The 22,319-nt window shown below is 42.3% G+C and overlaps 1 protein-coding gene across 6 annotated transcripts in view; it reads right to left on the bottom strand.

The window, feature by feature from the left end:
* ep300b (E1A binding protein p300 b) overlaps positions 1-20,415 on the bottom strand; it is a 35,155-nt gene extending 14,740 nt beyond the window's left edge. For 2 of the 6 annotated variants that reach the window (XM_044332315.1, XM_044332317.1), the window contains exons 1-17: positions 18,274-20,415; positions 15,587-16,185; positions 13,919-14,098; positions 10,882-11,185; positions 10,281-10,394; positions 9,815-10,057; positions 8,167-8,272; positions 7,887-8,015; positions 7,576-7,693; positions 7,245-7,428; positions 6,502-6,579; positions 5,858-5,943; positions 5,444-5,596; positions 4,402-4,947; positions 3,736-3,984; positions 3,373-3,568; positions 2,077-2,228 (exon numbers count right to left, since the gene is read on the bottom strand). In XM_044332315.1, the coding sequence (XP_044188250.1) occupies positions 2,077-2,228; positions 3,373-3,568; positions 3,736-3,984; positions 4,402-4,947; positions 5,444-5,596; positions 5,858-5,943; positions 6,502-6,579; positions 7,245-7,428; positions 7,576-7,693; positions 7,887-8,015; positions 8,167-8,272; positions 9,815-10,057; positions 10,281-10,394; positions 10,882-11,185; positions 13,919-14,098; positions 15,587-16,185; positions 18,274-18,367 (3,531 nt within the window). In that variant the 5' untranslated portion in view covers positions 18,368-20,415. The remainder of the gene's footprint in view (positions 1-2,076; positions 2,229-3,372; positions 3,569-3,735; positions 3,985-4,401; positions 4,948-5,443; positions 5,597-5,857; positions 5,944-6,501; positions 6,580-7,244; positions 7,429-7,575; positions 7,694-7,886; positions 8,016-8,166; positions 8,273-9,814; positions 10,058-10,280; positions 10,395-10,881; positions 11,186-13,918; positions 14,099-15,586; positions 16,186-18,273) is intronic. The other 4 variants (XM_044332318.1, XM_044332319.1, XM_044332316.1 and 1 more) reach the window with 3 other exon arrangements.
* Positions 20,416-22,319: the final 1,904 nt, after the last annotated feature.

The raw sequence follows: 22,319 nt of genomic DNA, 5'->3' as shown, positions 1-22,319 counted from the left end.
AGATGGTGGGAAGGTTTGGTCGCCCGGGGGACCAAGACGAGAGAGATGGGGAAGAAGAGAACCATCATCATCATCATCATCAGGCATCGCAGTCGACCAGGTGGGACCAGAGTAGGGAGAGAAGAGGGTGCAGGGGGACAATGTTGTTGAGCGCTGCAGAGAAGAAGGTTCGCGTGCAAACAGAGAGACATGACAACTTCTGCCCTCCAGCTCTCCGCTTTGCACCCTACCCTATTTAAATTCAAGTCCTTGTCTGTACCGCGAACAGGGACCAGCTGACCGCCACAAGTCTGCCTGGTCCTCTGCTGCGCAATAAGAGATCTAAAAATTAGCTACAGATGAGATTTCATTTGACATATCCTATTGCAACTGAAGCCCAGCCTTGTGATCTGAGATCATTATGTATCAATATGTCTTAAAAAAGTGATAACACTGTCCAACAGCTGGGGGAATAGTTCTCTGCTGAGGCCTGAAAGCTCACAAAGCTTTCAGGCCCGCGAGGTGATCAGGGTGCAAAACCAAGAAGAACAGAGCAGTGGCAACAGCAACAGGCAGACAGAGATTTACTGTTCTGAGTAACATAGTGGTTGGCATTAACAGCGCCAGCAGCATGAGTGGCAATACGGTGGCAGAGTTAAAGCCAACAGTGCTGAGGTGAGGCAAATGTAAGAGGGACACATGTCTCCAAGCTGTTATTCTGTTCCTGTCGTCTGCCGTCCGCGTCTTCTCAAACTAAAATAACACGTGAGAAAGCAGCGGAGAAGAGGGCGAGAAACAGAAAGGCCTTTTGGAGATTCTAACAAAAAAAGAGGCGTGAGTTTCAAAGAGCAAGGTCCATCTCAGTGTCACCATGGCAACAAGAGTTAGGAAACAGAACCTCATCCCTGAATGGATCCACTCACATGAACAAACAAGTGATGCATGTTACCGTTTTCAACCTACAGAGCCAAATTAATACCACGACAATGAAGTGTTTAGAAAAATAACTGCATATTTATCTAAAAAAGAAAAATAAGTTGCATCACTTGACTGTGGGGGTTTCTGAAGGAGAGGTGAGCCGATAGCCAGGTGCTCGCTCAACACTGATCTAAAAATGTTTTAAATTGAATATATCATGAGGCAGTGGGGGGACTGACGCTGTGTCTAAGCTTTGTTTGTGCCATCTATTATCAGTAAAATGACTTTTTGTGCCTGAATGTAAGTGCACACAGAATTAAGACCATACTGAATCTCAGGTACTCATTTCTACTTCATTTGGATGCAATGAGGGTAAAGGTATTGTCCCACCTCTACACACTTCCCACCTGAACACCAACACACTACTACTGGTGAGGAACTGAACTAGAAAGCTAGCAATGGAACACTAGGATGAAAACTACACAAATGATAATTCAAATTAAAACCTAAAAAAATGGATTTAAAAAGGCAAAAGTCAAACAAATTAAAGTGATAAATGAAAGCAATTGGCTCATGAACTGTTGTTGGAGCTTTAAGCAAATTATTTGGTGTGCTATGAAAGACAACCGGCCTTTTATTAATTACGCCTGATGCTCTGATGGATGTCTGGGTCATGTAATATTGTGTAATATTTTAGGTTATCAGATTCAATTGAAGCTAAAAGCTGTCAGCACTAAAACTTTAATTTCAGTTGTCAAAATCGGTATCACTCAGCCAAACTGTTGTTGTTTGATCATTTACCTCTTGTCCTTAACTGCCCTTCACTAAAAGTCTATTAAAGGAAAGGCAAATGTTCATAAGAGTCATTGCTTTGATTTACAAATGACAAGAAGTTTCAGAAAAGAGACCACAAATTGATACACACACACACGCGCACACACACACAAACACACACACACTTCCAAATCTCATTTTCTTAACTTCTGACATGCAATGGGAGAAAAATCAACTAAGAGTTTGAGGAAACTGGAAGCAGATATATAAAACAAATTTTGAAAATATGACAGCTATGACAAAGGAGAAAAAATATTAAAGATGGAAAAAAGGAAAACAAACAAATTAAAAAAGCTACGTTTTCAGAGGAGTTGAAGCAAAATGGCAGCCAGTGCAGTCCCTTACCAGGTTAGTTTTGTTACTAGTTCGAATACGTACGGGTATTCCCAGTAACTGGGGGTCCACCGGCTGACGGAAAGGAAGGGACTCAGGGTCCTGCCGGTACAAAGATTCCAGGGTGGGCATCAGAGCCTGACGCAGCTCCTCCGGCTTAAAGACTGAAAAGAAAAGAAAAACAAAGAATATTGAGCAAAAAAAAAAAAAAAACCTGAATAAAAGGTGAGTTTGAAAATATAAATGCGGGAGTGACCTGGTAGCCGAATGCTTACTGCGCATGCCACATAACTACTACATAACGTCCCTGGTTTGATTGTTGCATGTCTTACCCATCTCTCACCCATCTCTCTCTCCCCTTGTTTCCTGTCTGCCTCTTCACTGCCCACAACCCAATTAAAAACTATTAATATGACAATTATTTGGACTCATGACAACAGTAGGTGAGTAGTAATGAGTTGCATTTGGTCTGTTACATGTTACACTGCTTTACTTTGACTTAATTTGTTATTTCTAATCAACATTGTATTCAGTGCGTTCTGCTCTTAATGTCTTAAACTTCAAAGAGGCTGCTGATCTGCTGATCTGCTGATCTCAGGTCTTCTGTGGCTCTTTGCTGTCAGCGGGAGATTCATACAAGACAAACCATCCCTGTCTTCTCTCCTTTTTTCTCTGTCTGCTTTCAAACAGCTCTATCTGCTCATGCTGACAGAGCACAGCTCAAGCACCCGTTGTGAATACTGGTCTGAGGTCAGTGCATCAGAGCATTGAGCCGGCACTGAGCTGACAGAGAGTAGCAGAGGTTCTTTGTTAACTGTGTTTAAATATATCAAAATGTTCGCTCTCATGATGTAAATATCAGCCATACTGCCAATGGTGTGCATCTGTGTGACGGTATTTAACATCTAATTAGGCATATGAGAGAGAAAAATATAGAACAAATTATGCACAAGGAAAAACGAAGGAAAAGTGTAGAAGTAATCGAGTCTGTAGTCAATAGATCAGTCATTATTAAATGTCACGCCATTAGCTCCTAAAAACAGCTCAATGAGTCATTAGACATTTGCTTTACTCTTGGTCTCATATTCTGATATGAACAAAACCTGGATGTGGCATTTATTAGTTTCATATTTGAGCAGGTATTAAATATTTATGGCTGAATTTGTTGAGTGTGTCTATATTATTAATACTCTAATCACCTCTGCTGACAACTGAAAATTCAAATACACTCGTTCACATTATCTTAACATGTAGATAAAGATTTGTGTTGAATCAATGACGGAGTGAAGATAAGACAACCAGACTTACTTTTCTTCTTGCTCTGAGCGCTGGCTGGGGAGCTGTTGTTGGCCGTTGACCCTGACCCCTCCTCTTCCTCTTTGGGCTCTTTCTTCACCTCTGGCTTCTTGTCTTCACTTGTTGCTACCGACGCTGACACTGAGGATGAAGATGTATCCATGGGCTCGCCTTTACACCCATCTCCTGATGGCTTCTCTTTCTTTACCTGTGGGGAAAATTCAACTGTTAGTATAATTATTTCTTTCTCAAAGTGATTACTTATTAAACTGAAATTCAGAGAAGATTTGATGAATCATTTCAGACATTTTAAAACTTTTCCAGGATTATCAGACACCCAGATCAGAGTCAATAAGCTTATGTGGACAATCTTACCTCTGGTTTCTCCTCTGTCTTCACATCAGGCTGACCCTTGCCCATCTTCCCCAAACCCTTGCCCTCTCCTTGGGCTTCAGCCCCATCCTCCTCCTCATCCTCCTGCTTCTTCACCTCCATTTTGACATCTTCTTGGCTGGGAGCAGGGCCATCCGCCGGGGCGAGCTGGGAGCTGGGATTGGTACTGCTGCTGACTGAGGCTGGAGAGGATACCTGGCCATCTACTGACAAAGAAGGCTTCGGAGATATCTGAGGTGAAAGGAGAGAGATGGGTTGAGGTTTAGAAATGTCAAGCTAGAATCAATAAAAAGGACACGCCCCTTTTGTAATCAAAGTCAAGGAGTATTTGACGATTGAATGTTGATACTTTGATACTTTTGAAGGACAAATTTACTTTTCAATAAAAGTTAAGTCTCTAGACCATCCGTTCTTTTGCTAAAACTAAACTTCTTGGCCTTTAGAAACCTACAACCTTTCCATAATGTCTTAGTAGATCAAGAAGGAGAGAATAAGAGCCTCAACAATCAGTTTCCGGTTGTTTTTTTTTGGTTTGTCTTTTGAGAAATAACTAGAGAAAGATTGAGAAAGTGAAAGAAAGAGCATATTAGGTGAGTCTGGGTTGGGGGAAGAGTGGGAAAAGTAGTGAAAGCAGGGTGATCTACTCACTGGGGTCTGCGGCAGCTGCAATGGCACATGAGCATTCTGGGTAGGCACCGAAGAAGCCTGACCTGCTTGGGGGCCTGAGGAAGCCACACCCCCAAGAGTCTGCTGTGAAAGCTGATTGGCTTTCTCAGAGTTCCCTGCCTGCCCCGATGGCGGCTGCTGCTGCTGCTGCTGCAAAGCTTGTTGTTGTTGTTGTTGCTGTTGCTGCTGCTGCTGCTGCTGCTGTTGCTGTGGAGGGGGCAGCTGGGGTGTGCTGGGCGTCTGTGGCTGTGGGGTCTGAGAACCATGTAACGTGGGTGGTGTTTGATGGGGTTGAGGCGTTAAGCTGCGTGCTGGTGAGGGGGAGTTTGTTCGGATGGGGGGGCAGTGAGGAAAGGTGTTGGGCTGGGTTGAGGTGGAGGATGGAGGCAGGTTGGGTAGAGGCCCAGCACCACTGACACTACCAGGCCCCATGGAGCCTGCAGAGGCTCCAGAGCCTGGAGCAGAAGAGGCAGACTGTGCTGAAGGGCTGCTGGCTGGGAGGGAAGGCGGCGTTGACATCTGGTTCTGCTACAGAGGACAGGACACAGAGGTCAGAGCAAGAAGCAAGACAGCTCTTTTTAACTAGAACAGAAATCATTTTTATAGATAACAGAAAAATCCCACTGAATATGGGAGAAACAATAAAGAACAAAAAAATGGTTTTGATTAATTATAGAGAAAGGTTTTACCAAGTAAACCATATAAAGTTAATTAAATAGATAAGGAAGGCTGCCAAAAAGCACAAATGATCTGTCTTAAAACTTGTAGATAGAGCCAATAAGAACTGTGATCCATCTCTCACAGCGGTCATGAATTATGTGCCTAAAGACAGCTCAGTTAATTATACAGTACTCAACACTATTCATCAACTCTACCAAAGCAGCTCTCAGAGTCGATGCCTCAGTTAATCCCCATTTACTTTTACACATTCAGCCAGTTTCCACATCCAACTGACAGTGTGTTTGCAGACGAACTCATCTTCACATTAGAAAGTACAACTGTAACTCTGTCACTTAATCCTTACCGGTGGCACAGCAGTCTGTGCTCCCGGCTGGTTCATGCCAACAGGACCAGAACCAAGCCCAGGACTGGACCCAGGAAACTGGCCTGGAGGGAGGTACTGGTTCTGTAACTGTGTGGCATTGGGCTGACCCATCCTTGTTGCTCCCATACCCATCTGGAAACAAGACAACAAGGGAGATGTGACGTTTTGGATAAATAAAGGATCATTTCAGCCAACAGTCATATAAAGATGTTAAAAAAAAAATTAAATTATGGTCATATTTTCTGTTGCATGACAATCAAATCATTTGTTATGCAAATGAGAACTTACATACAATAAACATTTTTTTTCTGTTTCTTTGCCTTTTCTGTTTTCAGTATATTCTTATACCCAAAAGTAATTTGTGATAGAGATGGTAAATGCAGTGATGCCAACCTGGTTCATTGGAGCATTGATAGGAAGAGGAGGTGTCGACCTTTGATTCATCGACTGCATCCCCATCTGACCAAACTGGTTCATTCCTAGAAGTGAAGGAGGACAGAAATGTAAGCTGTACAACAAATAATACAAACACCAATGGTGTTTCACACTAGGGCTGTCACTTTTTATTCTAAATTCAAACTACCATTTGAACATGGGAAGGAATATTTGATTGGTAATTATCAGTTCTAATTCAAAATACAAGAGGCTGAGGCTTCAACTCCAGATGTAGGTCAGTCTGACCCATCGCATGCCCTGATGCTCTGTCAGTAAAACTTCACTACACTACTGTTCTCTTTGCAAACACAAAATGGAGAAAACCAGCAAGAACAGATCTCCTGAACACATAATCATAACACCAAACCATCTGAGAAGTGTGGAAGCATTTTGGATTTGACACCATATTCTATTGATTATTTTAAAATGTATTAACATGTACACTACTCACGTGACATTTCATACACATTACCTGTACTTCAGCATTAAGTTTTTTTATATTATTTCGTCATTTGGACCACCCATTGTAAATAAGTTTCTTTAAGTCTGGCTGCTCAATGTGTATTTGTAATAATGTCATTTACACTTCATTGGAGACTTACCTGCTGGGTTCTGCATTCTGTTGACCATCTGATTTGGTCCAGTCGGTCGGACCATGGACGGATCGGCGTGAGGACCATCTGACAGAGTGATAAGAGTTACAGAAATCACAGATCTTGTCTTCAGGATCACTGAATACCAGTAAAACCATAGATGACTACAAGATGTTTAATAGGTGAGAAAAACAGTACAGTGAGACAAACAGACTTCATCATATGTATGACTTTTTTTCCCATTTCAACACTACACATTTTTCATGACCGATTTCATTAGAAGATGTAACATTTTGATCAATGTATAATCAATCAATCAATATAGATGCGTGCCAGAACACATTAATATGACTGACTGAGCAGTCAAATTGCTTTTCTTTTAAGTGTGTGCCTGCATTCATGTGTGTCTATGCACACATGCTTTTTTACACTAAACCAAACAAAGCCAGCATAATGCTGCCCCCATGTGTGATTTTAGATAACATGCTGGCATTACAGAATCAGGGATGTGATGTGTAAAACAACAGCATTAGTGTCTAATGTGTGTTGTCCCGCCATGTCGATCTGGCAATGTGACTACCTCCGCTGCTGGCTTAATAGTGGAACAACAATGTGCCCCCCATTCCGTGTTCGTACCTTTTATACAGAATGGCGAGGCGGAATAACAGTGCAACATTCCTACCTTGAACAGGCTGTGTAAAAGAGCCTACAGAGAGGTGTGTGACAGAGGTGAAAACAGTATGTTTACTTACTTGGGGGTTGCCCAGGGGCCATGGGTGGCTGTCCCATGCTGGGAGGCACCTGTGGGAGGCCTGAGGAGGCCATGCTAGGCTGGCCAGGCATCATGCCCTGCTTCTGGAGCCGTGTCCTCCTCTTTTCCTCCAGCTCCTTTTGGATCTTATAGATCTTCTCAGCCAGTAGGTGGTAGTACTCCGCCTGGAGGGGTTCAGCATGAGGAGGAGAGAATGTTACAGGACACATCCCAATGATGCATGACATAAATAAATATATTTCCTCATTTCTCAACCAATAACTGATGGTCATGCTACAATACTTAAAACTCTACCAGTGTTGGTTTCTTACCCTACTGTTGGCTGATTCGTACATGTCTCCCTCTACTTTTCGAGCGTAAGCCACCAGATTTTCCATCCGCCGGTCCTTCAGTGCAGCTGGGTCTGGAGTAGGGAAGATGGCCTGCACACTGCTCTCACGCAAACACACAAAGGACACACTCAGCTTTGTCTCAGACCACATTTTTTCAGAGAACAATTAAATTGACATGAAGAGCTGAAAAGTATGCTGGAAATGATCAGATATTGAAATGAGTTAATTTCATTAGCTCCTGCCCATAGTGAGATTTTTTTGGGAGCACTTGCAAGACTCAGCAGACTCACAGCTTGTGAACAAGGTGGTTGCGGAGGTCTTGCGTGATGTCTTCATGCCAAGACTTCCTCATGCCTGCAGCAGAAGGAGGAGTGGCAGTAGGCATGGAGCCCAGGTTCCCCACGCCATCATTCATCAAACTGGGGTAAACAACAGGCAAGAAGGGGACAGGAGGAGTAAGATTTGAGCCAATACAGAGCTAATTTTGAGAATTTTGTTAAAATCGGTTAAGTGACAGCAGCCTGACTTCAGAAAAGGTAAATAGTTGTGACCAATGAAATACAGTCCTACCTCTGTGCATTCATGTTGTTGTGCAACATGGCGTCTGGCAGTAGGGTGGACTGCTGGTTGGGGGACTGCACCCCCACTCCACCATTCACTCCCATAGAGTTTCCTCCTGGAAAGAAATAGTTATCAGTTATTATTAGAGTTTGAAGGAATCACTGGTATCTTGTATTGCTATAAGATGCATCGTTTTAAAGCCAAAGAACAACAATGAATCAACTTTAACTTGGGATTTTCTTTCTTAGCAGGGTTGGAAAGTCCCATAAACAACATTATACACTGTGACAGTGAATCTATCCACTTGCTATCTAAATCACTGGTGTGACAAAGTCAACGTATACAAACACCTGTTATTACATTTCTTAAAGGTAGAGTCTGGACAAAGATTGTTGACATTTGAATACCCAAATAAATACATCCCTCCCTTCAGAAGCTCCGCCCCCCGATTCATGGACACGCATTGCCAAGACAAAGACCAAAAGAGAAATATGGCAGAATTCAGAGCGATGTGTCAGCTGTAGAGTCACTTCTGTTTCTCTCACACACACACAAAAAAATCACAAGCGGACAAAAAACCAAAATCGTAATATAACAGTCCATCCACACTCTCCGCCTCTCTGCAGCCTTCCCACTTCCCACTTCTCACTCGACCCGCGTTCAGCGTCTCCGTCCACAGAAGCAGCCGTCTGTCAGCTGCAGCTCCTGGGGAGCTGAGAGGACAGCGGCTGAACAAACTGCCTTCACCAGGCTGACTGACAGCTGAAATTTACTAAACCAAAATAGTTTGCATGTCGACTCCACGGGAAGAAATCGACAATGTTTGTATTTATCGATTCACTGATGCGGTTAATAAGTTAAAAACACATATACAGCAGGATATTTGTGTGATTTCAACAGCTGCCTGCTCAGATTACGCTTCACTAAACACAACAGAAATAGACTCTTAGTGTAAAAAAATGCGCGGGGGGGGGGGGGGTCTCTGTGAGACTGTCTCAGATTCAATGTGGATTGATACATTTAATAAAATGGAAGCGTATCTGTTCCATGAGAAAACACTGTCTATGTGAATTGGCCAGAGCCTCTCTCTCTCTCCAATTCACCAGCCCTCCCCCACCATTCAACAGGAGCTGGAGATGGGAGACTGTCGTGTCCTCACACTTCCCCCTGTCCTGTGCTCGAGCATGAATGTCCCCTGCTGATATGTTTGTTTCCCTTCACAGAGCCAGTGCTGTGTATGAACACCATTTTTTTTTCAGCGCACACACACACAACAGACAGCTAGCAGACTGTGAGGAGATATTCACAGATTTTGACAAAAAGCGTATTGAACGATCTTTCTTCAGAATCACTGACTCTACCTTTATGTTCCACACATACTTCACAGGATTACACCTAAACCAGCTACATTTGTTGATAAAAACCGTGTCAAAATGCTTCCTCACATCACTTCTCAGCTGGTTTGGTATCATGATTATTTTAGGAACATGGCCGGCTTAAGTAGACTTATAAACTGAAGATTTTTAATTTAATTTCAAAGCACATGGTTACATGATTAGTGAATGTTTAATTTTTTCCATGTTTTAATTTCAACTAAAAAATTTTAACCCTTGTATGTCACCACATAATTTGTGATATACATTAGGGAAAAACTAACCCATGGTGTTCAGAGTCCTCATCCCAGGCTGTCCCTGCAGGCCCTGGTTTGGCATGTTGGCCTGTGGTGGCTGCTGTGGAATCTGGTTTCCCTGGTAAGTGAGGCCGAGGGCAGCGTAGGCCCTCTCTATGGAGCTGGGGTCAATCTGGTTGGGAGGGTTCAGGTTTGCCGTATTGGACTGTCCACCTGGTACCCCTGAACCTAAAGAGTTCACCAAACCCACCCCTGCACTGTTGACAAGAGCTGTGGTGAGGGGAAGAACAAAAGAAGGGGGAGAGATGATTGATGGGAGAAGGAGAGGGTGAGAGGTAACAAAGGATGAGCATCTGTACATTCATGCCTTCTGTCATGAACTTTACTGTTTAGTTACAAGATTCTGAATTGTTGTGAACCATTGTGGTAGATTATGTATAATAACTCAATGATCAGAGCCACAAGCATTTAGACTTCTCCAAGAATCACTTACATTGCTGGTTCCTCTTGTCTCCAGCATTTTTCAATGGCAGGCATACAGGACAGTCGTGTCGCGTGCAATTCTTCCAATGAGAGATGATCTGTCTGGATGAGGCACAGTGCGCCACTGTGGGAGAAGAGACAGAAATGGAGAAAAGTTTGAGAAAAAAAAAAAAAAAAAACACAAACGAAATAGCGAGACAATGGAGAGAAAGGGAAGACAAGTGAAATGAGAAATTGTGACAGAGTGAAGGAGGGAGAAGAATGATGAGACAAGAAAGGAAAACATGAGAGTCAGAAGGAAGAGAGAGAAGCCAGAGACTAAGAAAGTTATTGTATGAGTCATTCAGTACCATAAAACTACGTCCAGATGGAGACTCAATGAGAGAAGCTAGAGAAAAAATTACAGTAGGACAGCCAGCTACAGAGAGTAACTCATTCTGATATAACAAAAAATGGGAGGCAAACCAAGAAGGATATAAACAACATACAAGAACAAGGGAAAAAAAGAAAAACTGAATTGCTGCAGATGCATTGCAACTTTAAACACTGCCTAGTGTTGATATAAACCACACGCCATAAAACTAGCAATCAGCATAATTCAACAGACTCACCCTGGCAGGACTTGCCAGCCTGGCAATGAGTCATGTGGTTGAGCACGTTCTTCATGGTGCGGCAGTGGGGCAGGTTGCACTGCCGCACTTCCCCGTTGGCCTGCTCCCTCCGCTGGCACTTGTGCGCGTGGAGCAGGAGGACCAGCTGCTGTTGAATCAGCTTCCGCTTCTCGGGGTCTGCCGTAGGGGGCGCTGTGCCGGGACCAGCCCCTACGGCACTTAGCCCAACCTGAGCCCCCCCTACTGCTGCCGCTCCGCCTACTGATACACCGCCAACGGCTGCGGGCTGCTGCTGCTGAGGGGCCTAATGACAAAAGGGAGAGAAAAGGCATAGACGAGGGTTAGAAAGAAATAATACAGGTACATTTAAGTATCCAAACATTTGTTAGATATCAACGATGTCTTTACTGTTGAGAAAACATGTAAAAGGTTCTCACTGAGGCAAGCTTTTCGTCTAATACATTCAAATATTTAAGAGTTAAAAATAATTCAACAATTGAACACACTACAACGATCTGTAAAGAAAGAAGCCAGAAGTCTAATTCAGAAGTTTGCTTCCAGCAATTCAGTAATTAAAAACAGAAAAACCACCTAAAGTATGAATGAGCCCGTTCTCTGTTGAAAAAAAGATAAAGCCTGCGTTTAATTACGGTCAAATAGCGATAAACATAAATATCACAAGCCTGTAATGCAACAGTGCCGTGCTGACTACTGATCACTTCTATAGGCTGACTGGTGCCTGATTGATCAATGCTTTCCTGATGTCCAAAAATCACTGGCATTTGAGATATTGTGTTTAAGTGTGAGGGACACCACAACAAAAACCATTTATACCACAATAGCTTAACCTGACCATGCAGTTCTGGAGCATTTGATTCATCTTAAGTTTCACTTTCAAAAGGTAATATTTTTTCTGGAGTTAGGTTACTGTAATAATGATTCAAACTAGTTCTTCACCAAATTCCTCTTCAACACAACCACCTGGGTGATTTCCCTCCAATCCCCCCGAAGAGTCAGCCCAAGCTGCTTCCCATATGAGTTGGTCTAAAAACATCTGTAAATCTATTTAATTCATCACTGTCAATGATCAAATGTTTGATTTGTCTGTAAAAATGAGTCTTTTCCTGATTTAGCTGTATGTAGCCACGTACATATATACACACATTTTTTGGGATAAAGACATATACTGAGATTGTCAAAGTTCTTCTATTTAAGCAACCTGAAGACCTATTATCAGTGACAATTGTGGACATGTGGGAACAAGAACGAGGGGCGGACCCATCACCTCACACAACTCCTAAACTGGGAATTACACGTTAACCTCTCACTAGTGAATATTTTGATAACTTTTTATTAATCTTTTCAGGTGTGTAAAAGCAGCATTTCATGTTGTACAATGATACAGAGTTAGTGTATATTTCAGCTCATTTCCAGATAAATACAGTCAGAATTCAACTAAAGTTTACAAAACCCAACAATTTAATTCTCTTTACAAATGCCATGGTGTCTTTTGATGTGCCACATCGATCTCAGAGAGCACATGAAGGATGTTTCAGCTCTTTAGACAAGCTCCAATTTGAACACTTGACTGCAAATACATCTTGTGTGTAATGGCTGAACTCTGATTACTGTCTGAGATTTTTTGTTAGTGGAGAAACCGGTTTCTCTGCCTCTTCCATCCACACACACACACACACACACACACACACACACACACACACACACACACAAGCAATCATTTGTTTATCACATACCAATAGCTTTATTAAGTCACAAAGGCAAATCAGGAAAACGGGATTTTATAACAAGCTATATGCTACAGGCTGATCCGGGCCCGCTAATGGAATGTTCTGGACTGACAGGGTTTGCTCTCATCTATCACGCCATCTGCAGCATCTGTGATTGGTGGCCATTTTTCTTTTACGTTTGACATCTTGAGTTGTAGTGCAAAGATGACGTAACAACATTCACGCAGGTGTGTTTTCCTGGCACTGACTGATGGTCCTGAATTGAATCCCTCGAGGTTATAAGTCTTCATATGACGCTAACCAATTAAAGGCTCAATATACAATAAAATATTATATTATGGCTGTTATTTTGTTATTGTCAACAAATCTCTTGATGCATAAGTCTCTCTCTTCATTTTCCAACTTCCCAAGCTGACCACGTCAGAAGGCAAAAGTGTTTATAGCTGTTCCAAACAGCCACGCTCAAAGGTGGAGTGAAGTGCCTCATGTCAAAGAGATGGGGTGTTGCAGTCGTTCATATCTATAAAAACTGATGGAAGTAGCTGGTTGATGAATGAAAAAAAAAAGAAAAAAGGTCAAATCCTGCTTGATGTGTCACCTCTGCACACCTGGCCAGTCGTTGCGCTTAATGGGTGTGATGGCCTGATTTGGAAAGTTAAAAAAAATTGTTGGACGCAGTCCCCAAAGCGGAAGGGTGCGGTGTAGAGGTGGGGTTCAGGTGCTGTTTAACAATCTGACAAGTACTCTGGCTGAAGCATACCAAGGCTTTCAGCCCCAAGCCCACTGGCTCCTACTGAAGACGTAAATTATTGGAAAATGACTCACAAATATATACTTTAATTTTAAAAAAGACTAAGTCATGTCCTAAAACAGCTGGGCACTGTAGTTTTTAAATCAAACCATGTTCTAACATGAGTAAAAGGTGCATTTGTTGAGGCTCACTGTGTGTGAGTGGCTCACTGATGGCTTAGTTTCTGGAGAAAAATGGAGGGCTATGGCACAGAGGAATAAGGCTTTGGTTGTGCAGGTAATACTAGTTTGTAGTATCAATTCATTATTGGTTTTGGTCTTTTCATCGATTTTTGCTGACATTAAGAAAAACATAAGATACCACCAGACCACCTAGAATTAGAAAGTCACCTAAATGGGACTTAAGCATCAACTGAAAACTAAATCCACGAAGATGACCCTTGCACAGAACGTGCAACACCAAAAATACAATTGTGTTCAAAGTGGTTTATAAGAAAGTGTGTGAGGCTTAAATGTGTATATTTAGTAAGAAGTCTTACCATCCCAGGCATTCCTTGACCCGGCGGCACCTTCTTGTCCATGTTGAACTGGGTGGCCATATTGTTGGGCAGGCCCGCCTTATTCTGGAGCTGTGGGCCCAGCCCTGCTCCAGGCAGCCCCTGGCCAGCAGACTGGCCGTACGGACCGCCATAGGGGCCCGCATTGGCCATCATATTCATCTGGAGAGCAGGGTGAGAGGAAGTAAAAAGAAAATGAGAGAGATGGGGAAAGAGACAGGGGAGGAAGAGGAGAAGAGGAGGTAAGGAGACAAAGCAGGAAATGAAGAAATAAATTGTTTAGAAGGCGAGATAAATGACTTTTCATGATTTTATTACAGCATGATTTAAGCAGCAAGACGACTGGTATTCAGACATTCAAGGTAGAAATATGGGAGGGATTACAGTGTCCACTTTTTGAGTTTGAGTTAAACAACTGCTCAATGCTACTGAGTAAAGGGTGTAAGGAGGACAACATGGAATCACTTTCCAAATACTAGCAGTAATTATTCCTTCATAATGACTATATGTTGTGAGTGTACAGTTCAATGTTCAGACTGTACAATGTCACTTCCTCTTTTTCCTGACCTTACTTTGCTCTCCACAATAAATAAATAAATAAATAAATAAATAAATAAATAAATAAATAACAGAGTCAGAATCTAAATGCCACCTTTGCAAACAAGGTCACTGCCAGCTCTGATCTCAGATCCAGCCCAAACTATTTCCAGCTACTTTAGCATCTGGCCAAACTATTCTTGATTTCAACAGCAGCACATCAATCCTATGGCTGAGGATCCAACACGAGCAACAATGTGGAGTGGCTTGTTAACGGTTGTTACGTGACCAACAGAGACTCATGAAACTGTTTGTACTTTGTGAAAGTGAAAATAACTCATCTTACTGGGTTTAATGATGAGCTTAACTGCATGATTTCCTTTCTGAACAAAGACGATCAGTAAAAAAAAACATGAATTATACATATACTTTACTGATGATATTGTAACTACAGGACATTACAAAAGAACCCGTGTTTACTGGTACACAGTCACAGTGAGTTAAGTTACAATCTCATACAGTTGCAGAAATAAACCTCAATTAAACCATTTAACACAGTGGTTTGCAGCACTGACTTCACATCCTTACAACCGAATCATAACCATCGTGTGGCATATTGCCAAGCAAAGAGGTTAACCATCAATACCGCAGAGTGAAGGGTGATGTGGATACGAATCCAACACACAACCACACTCATGCCTGCACCTACACCTGCTCTGGAGAGCTCTTGTCTTCACCAGTCTCGCATAAGACATCAGCCTACAGCTTCAATCAAGTCTGAAAAGATGTCTAAACACATTAGGTGTGTTCCAACTACTTCCAAATCCCCATGATACAGCTTAAAATATGTCAGTTTTAATGTTTGTGTTAATATTGTCCTTTGACAAAATTCACTTTTCAAAATTGCTCAAAATGACAACATCTTTACTGTAAAAGGGTATGAGAAACATGCAGGTGTGAGATTCAGCAGAGCACCAAAACTACACTTTGTTTAGGAAGGCATTTGGAACATCTTAGTCTCAATTAAAAATTGCAATCTATCATAATAAATAATTTGCGATAAAACAGTTGCTTCTGAGATGTCAGTGTAACTCATGGTCCTGGTGTGCTTACCTTGTTCAGTGCTCCGGGTTGCTGTGGTCTTATCCCTGCCTGACCCCCAGGTCCCATTTGCTGACCACCCTGCTGCTGCTGTAGGGTTTCCGCCAACAGATTACCATTGTTACCCATGCCTGCACTACCAGGGTAACCCATTCTCGGCGAGCCGTTCATCACCTGCCCCCCCATCAGCCCTTGCTGCTGCTGTCCAGTGTTGCCCTTCTGGGCACCCATCATGGCAGCTGCCCGATTGAGCGCTGCCACCCCTCCCACCATCCCAACCTGCTGCATTAATCCAGGTTGCTGCTGCTGTCCCTGGGGAGGCATGCCTTGAGGTCCACCAGGGGAGACACTGACACCCCCCATCATCCCCATGGAAGCCCCAGGTCCTGTGCTGTTGGAAGTAGGGCCACCCTGCTGTGCTGGTGCTCCAGCGCGCAGGAGCTCAGACAACTGTTTGTGTTTCGCAGCTGCATCCTGACCTCCTCCCACACCTATCCCTCCAAGACTGGTGTGGAGTTGGCTGACATCCCCTCCATTGGTCAGCCCCAGGTCCGAGGAATTGATAAGCTCATCTGGGAGGTCATGCTCCAGGTCAAAGAGTGAACCAAAATCTAGGCACAAGGAAAGAAAAAAAAATCTTACCCACCAGAAAAATAAAGATCTGATTCAGAAAGTGACGACTCAGGAAATTTAACTAAAATTTAGGATTGGTGTAGCATAGCCATAGTATTTCAAGGCTAATAATTAAATTACCTTACATTTTTTAAAGTGTGGCACAGCTCTGACACCACTTTGAAAACTATCAACCACTGATTTAGAGCCCACAGCTAGACAGGCAGAGCAGCAGTAGCTGCCTCTCTCAGCCTGGACTTCTCTCCTGGGCATCAGTTTGTGGTTTGATGGGATGCCAAACATGGAGAGTGAACGCAGTAGGGTCGAGGTGAGAAGCCGCAGAGGGGTAAACACTACAGTACCTAGGTAGGTGTGTGCATTGGATCTTCAGTTATGTGGTGTGAGGGCATGAAACAGAGGAAGGTGTAAGACTTAAGTTATATCCACTAAGACAGGAGGCAAAAGAAGAGGGAAAGGTCTTTGACAGGACATTTTAATATATTAAAATCACAATAATTTTCCTTGAGTAGACTTTTGATACACGTTAAAACTGATATATCTACTGTAACATCCCAAACCAAGTTGTTCTCTATGGATCGCCCCATGAAAACATTATGCATTTTCAATTTTCTGTTGTTAACATGTTAACATCCCAACGAAAGATTGATGTTACAGTGTAGAAGATGCCAGGCCTGTGTTTGACTTCATGCATGATACTAGTTGTATCCCTACCTCTTCTCTCACTGTCCTCATGTACAAACTTGCCATGTATTACTACATTAAGAGCCCAGATCCTGTGAGAATTTACACATGCTTTGAGCTTTTTTTTTTTTTTTTTTTTTTTTTAAACTCACATTCATTTATTTTCTGACAGTTGGAGAACTAAAAGGTGTGGCTACTATTCTTTAAAAAAGATGATTTCACAATTGTGAAACTTTTGTGTTGTAAGAAATATTTGAGTTAAACTATACATACTAATTGTCGATTAAATGCCTAAATCATAGTGATTGTGCAAATTAATTTGTTTATTCTTTTGCAATGATGGCTTAATTCACAATGCATTTAAGTGGTTTGCTTGGGCTAAGTGTTGAATTTGAAAAGTAAACTACAAAAAGTGCAGCGCATTGTCACCGTGCAGAGGCAGACAATGGAGGCTGAACAAGAATGGGCACCGTCGGTAGCACAATTGAGAAAACTAAACGCCTTTGAACAAAAGGCGTGAAAAGAGGCATTTCGGAGACGATGGCTGAGTTTGCCTTTTTACTTAGAACGCGGTAATAAAATTGAAGTTGACGCAAAGCTGCATCTTCAGTTGGACAACAAGGCTTTGCGCAACTTTAATGAAGTGTCGAACAATAGCTAGCTGGTATACGACAACCGTTCACTAAAACTCAAGTGTCCCCACAGCAAACACATGTACACGAAATTCATGACCCCACACATTTACTTCTGCAGCTACTGAAAGGGTTAGCGCCAACTTAAAAAGTCGCTCTGGTGACCATTAGGGTTTAATTAATCACTTATTTTCTTTGCTAGCCAGCTACCGAGCTCAGCTGAGCCGGTCCAACGGCTGGCTAGTTAGCTAGCTCGCTCGGTTACCGTTACTTTCTCCTAAAGCTAGCTTTGAAACGAGCATTTGTCTCTACGTTTATTGATTATTTACGACGCCGGTGGTTTAATGTGCCTGTGCTCTCATCCTTCGGATTAATTAAACTTTTAAAGTAGCTCGTAAAGTTGAAGCAAACTGGGGTGACTCGACTCTTCCATTGTTTGGAGGTGGATCTTTTAGTTACTAGCTAGTTAGCCTGTTGAGGCTAACACATCAAAACATCACTCCTGGAAAGTTGCTACTGGCGCCAGCTCCAACGATACTGCATGTTTCTCGATAGCGATCAAAATTTACCAGACTACCCCTTTATTTAAATCGAGCTACAAATACGTGCATGTTTAAAAGCATTAGTAATGGAGCAACTCTGTGTCAGACCAAGTAAGTTGCTGTGCAAACTCTGCAGGGACTTCAAGATTGGCCAGCAACTATTACACCAACAGTTTTATCTCCAAGTAAACAAAACATGCAATATATTTACCATTTCCATCACTGGCAGACACTGAGAGAGCTGGGGAGGACAGCTTGGGCCTCTTGGCTGAAGGCGGGCCGGACTCCAGGACATTATCGGCCATATTTTTGACGAATTAAAAAAATGCTGTAGATCCACGGAGGGCAAGCGTATTTCCCTTATTTGTGTCTCCTTATCCCTTTAACATATGCTTCTGATCGTTCCCCCACCGCTCGGGGGACGGTAGGGGAGAGGAGAGCAATGTTGAACTGTTTCCCTCACAGTTCTCCCTCTCGGTTTATTTCTCTCTGCAGATATCAGTCAAGTCCCCCTCCCCTGTCGGAGAGTTTGTTTCTTCAGATTTGAACAGGAGGAGGTGGGAAGGTGGAGTCGGCGAAAAAAAGGCAAGCGTGCGGCCCTCTGACAACCTCATGTAGCCTCTTCTGCGACACAAAAACTGTCCCAAGATCCGTCCTCCGTGCTGCACTCAGTCTTGTCCGCCATAGTCGGCGGAGAAATCCTGTATTTCAGGTCTGAAACGCTCCAGTGAAGACTCAGTTGGGGCACGGAAATGCTACTTGTTTATTCCTGTGTTAACTTTTGCAGGTCGGTCTCTCATGCAACAGTTCTGAAACCCTCGGCTGCATTTAACATTTCTCTCAGCCGATCAGTCATCTCACTGCTGTCCATGCCACAGATTTCCAAACCAGAGAAAGGTAATCAACCGGTGTGTGGAGACTCACCGGCAGTGGGTTTAAAATACAGTTAAAGCGTTACTCTCAAGTGCAATACTGAGAAAAACAACTTGCCTTGACTCAACAGTAACTGAATAAATAGTACAACAGCTCTGCAGAAAGATGAAAACACTGGAGTCCCGGGATTACAGTTACTCAGATAAAAGAAAATCTATGGCGAATGTAAAATCCCATGCATGAGTTTTCTTTTGCATGTGCATGCTGACTATACTGTAGTGTGTGACCATGCAAGGCACTGGGTCAGAAAGAGGGGACTCATATTGCACATTTAGTTGTTGCAACCTCCTTTTGCGCGATTCTGCCTATTGCAGTATGCAGGGTAGGCAAAGGTTGAAAATAGAAAATCTTATTTAAAAAAAAATCACTGCTCTTGTGCAATCGATTCTGATGCAGAGTTTATGTCTTTGACAGTGTAGTTCTTGAGGGCAATCACAGCGCTAATTGCCAATCAGCGGGCAGTCAGATTGATCCAATTAGTTTTATTTTGCAGAGGACAATCTGAGGAGGAGGAGGGTTTACTTATCTTGTGCTCCAGATGAGGTTCCTCCTCCGGTTCTCGCTTGGGTTTAAACACTTGAAATCTCAGATAATGCAAAGAATAATAAATACTCCAACAAAAACCCCCAAAACACCTATCAGTCACTGCTTGTAGGATGTCTTGGCTGTGCAAGCGAAGAGAAAAAGAGAAATCTTAATCAAAAACAGGAGCAGAGCTACGGCGGCAGGCGAAAATGTGATAAAAAAAAAATGACGGTGGATCGCTGAGAAATTATGGCTATTTCGGAAGCGGAAAGCTTCAGATGGGCACAATAATGTTGACACCCCCCCTAAATTATTTTGGGCTGACAAAATCCTCTCATTGACTCTTTGTGATGGAGAATGCCCCCCTTCGTGTTGATCCTGGCAATTTCCCCTTCTCTTTAAACCCGTCTTTCTTTCCACCTCTCCCTTCTGCCCGGCAGCAATTTATTTATATAATTGTCTATGCGGACTCTTTCCTTCCTCCGCGACGGACACATAATGATTTTTCATGTTGATGTTTTCCCCCGTTTTCGCAGGTATTTCCTCGTTATTATAATATATATAGCCCTCTTCCGCCTCTCTCCTCTCTCCGTCTCCGCTCCGCAAAACACCCCCTTCCTTGGATTTTTCGGAGTATTTCCTTCTCATGCACAAATATATATATTTATATATCACCGACTCGGTTTTTTTCCCTCCACTGTCGTCTTATCTTTTCGGTGATGCTTTCCCCCCTCTCTCTTGATAACACGGACAGGATTTCGCCACTCTTTTCTTCCCCCCAGCAGTTCCCGGAGCGGCGTGTCGTCGGCCGCCGGAGTCGCTCCTTCTCTCGGTTATCTCCTCCTGTTTCTGACGGTCTGTCCGCACAAACAAAATGGCGGCTTGTTGTTTCTACTCCTCTGATACGGGGGGAGGGTTGGAGGTACAGCAACATTAGGCGTGAAGGGGGGGAGGGAGGGGTGGAGGGAGAGGGGGAGGTTGTCTTCGTAGGTGTTCGGGATTGTTCGGAAAGTGGTTCCGAGCTCTGTCAGCAGTCGCCGATCTCAATCTGTAGGGGACACTGGAGCTCCACTTTTCATACAGCTGATAACAATTTACCAGTAAGCAGCGAGGGAAAGTAACAAAGTACATATTCTCAAGTACACACGAGTAACATTTGGTTATTATATTGTAATAACCAAACAAGTATTTCCGAGTATTTACTTTAACAATAGTAAAAATGCCTTGCTGCAAGCTCACTACCTCATGTTGTTACCTTTAGTTATCTTATATTTTTAGTAGTTAAGTTTATTTAAATTGTTTATTCTGCAAGTGTACTGTTTTTGATCTGGGAGAAACATAATTTCATTTCAATGTATGTGAGTACTAAGAAATGACAACATAATTTTGAATCTTGAATTTACATTTTTGTACTTTATACTTCTACTCCACATCTCAGATGCAAATATACTTTTTACTCTACTAGGCTACATTTATCTTAAACTCTGAAAGGAACAACTCTACATTATGAGTACTTTTACTTTTAAGATACTTTAACTACATTCCTCTACACATTTACTTAAGCAAAGGTTTGAATACAGGACCTTCACGGATGTTTATAATGTGGTATTACTAGGCTACCTTTACTTAAAGTCCCCCACCTCTCAGAAATGTCTTTCTTCTCGTTCCTTCTGTCAGATGTTTGATCTTCACTGTGCAGAATGATGTCTGTGCAGAGTTTGACACTAGAAGGTTGTTTTCACATTAATCTGCTGAAAGTGGAAAGTTTCTCTGAGCTCATTGAAAATCTGATTTTAATGGGCGGGCCTACGAACATGATTTGTGACATCACCACTAGTTTGGAGCCAATCCTGGTCCAACATTCAACTTACACAAGTGTGATGTGAAAACTTGAAGCCTCCAGTGTACAAACACTGAGTATGAACTTTACAGTGAAGTAGGAGACATCTTGTCTCCAGCAGTTAAACTTCTGAAATAAAATATATTTGCATATTTATAAATTCTGGAATTTTGGAAATGAAGGAGTCTAATGAAGGAGAAGGAGTAGATGCCAATTTAAGGAGTTTAACTTGGTAATTATACTTTTTTTCTGGGGAAAAACATATCAGACACACATTATTGTTCCAAGCAGAGTATTTTTGTATGTGGAGGGGATCTTTAAGGAAGGGATGCAAATAAAACCCTGTTACAATTTCCAAAACTTAACATCCCAATCATCAAATAGTCCAGTATAAGTAAAAGTCCTGCATTGATAATGTTGCTTAAGTAAAAGTGTGTTTTCAGCTAAATGTACTTTAAAGTATCAAAAGTAAAGTACTCAATGCAGAAAAAAAAGCCCTGAGAGTTTTATAGTTTAGCCTATTATCAGTGGTGGAACTACTCAAATCCTTTACTTAAGTAAAAGTACCTATACAACAATTGAAAAATACTCCATTACAAGAAAAAGTCCTGCATTCAAACTCTTCCTTAAGTAACAGTACAGTATTATGAGCAACATGTACTTAAAGTATCAAAAGTAAAAGTACTAGTTCTGCAGAATATACATGACTTTTCTCTATTCTTTGCTTTTTGTGTGAAATATTGGATAATTTGACCTCTTTGAACTTCAATCAGTTATTTAAATGAAACCTGAGACGTCTTTGGTAGAATTGCAAACAAACTCATGGCCATCTAAAACCAGTGAAAGGAAACAAGTAGACACTGCCAAAAAGGTTGGAAACCTCTGTTGTGAAACAATGTGCTGGATTAGATTATTATATGTTTATATGTACATTTTAATCTCAAACTATAGCTGCCAAA

This window comes from Thunnus albacares, chromosome 17 (assembly GCF_914725855.1).
Source record: "Thunnus albacares chromosome 17, fThuAlb1.1, whole genome shotgun sequence".
In the NCBI taxonomy this organism is placed as follows: domain Eukaryota; kingdom Metazoa; phylum Chordata; class Actinopteri; order Scombriformes; family Scombridae; genus Thunnus; species Thunnus albacares.
Note: the sequence above shows the minus strand (reverse complement) of the source record. Positions and strands in the feature narration are given on the sequence as shown.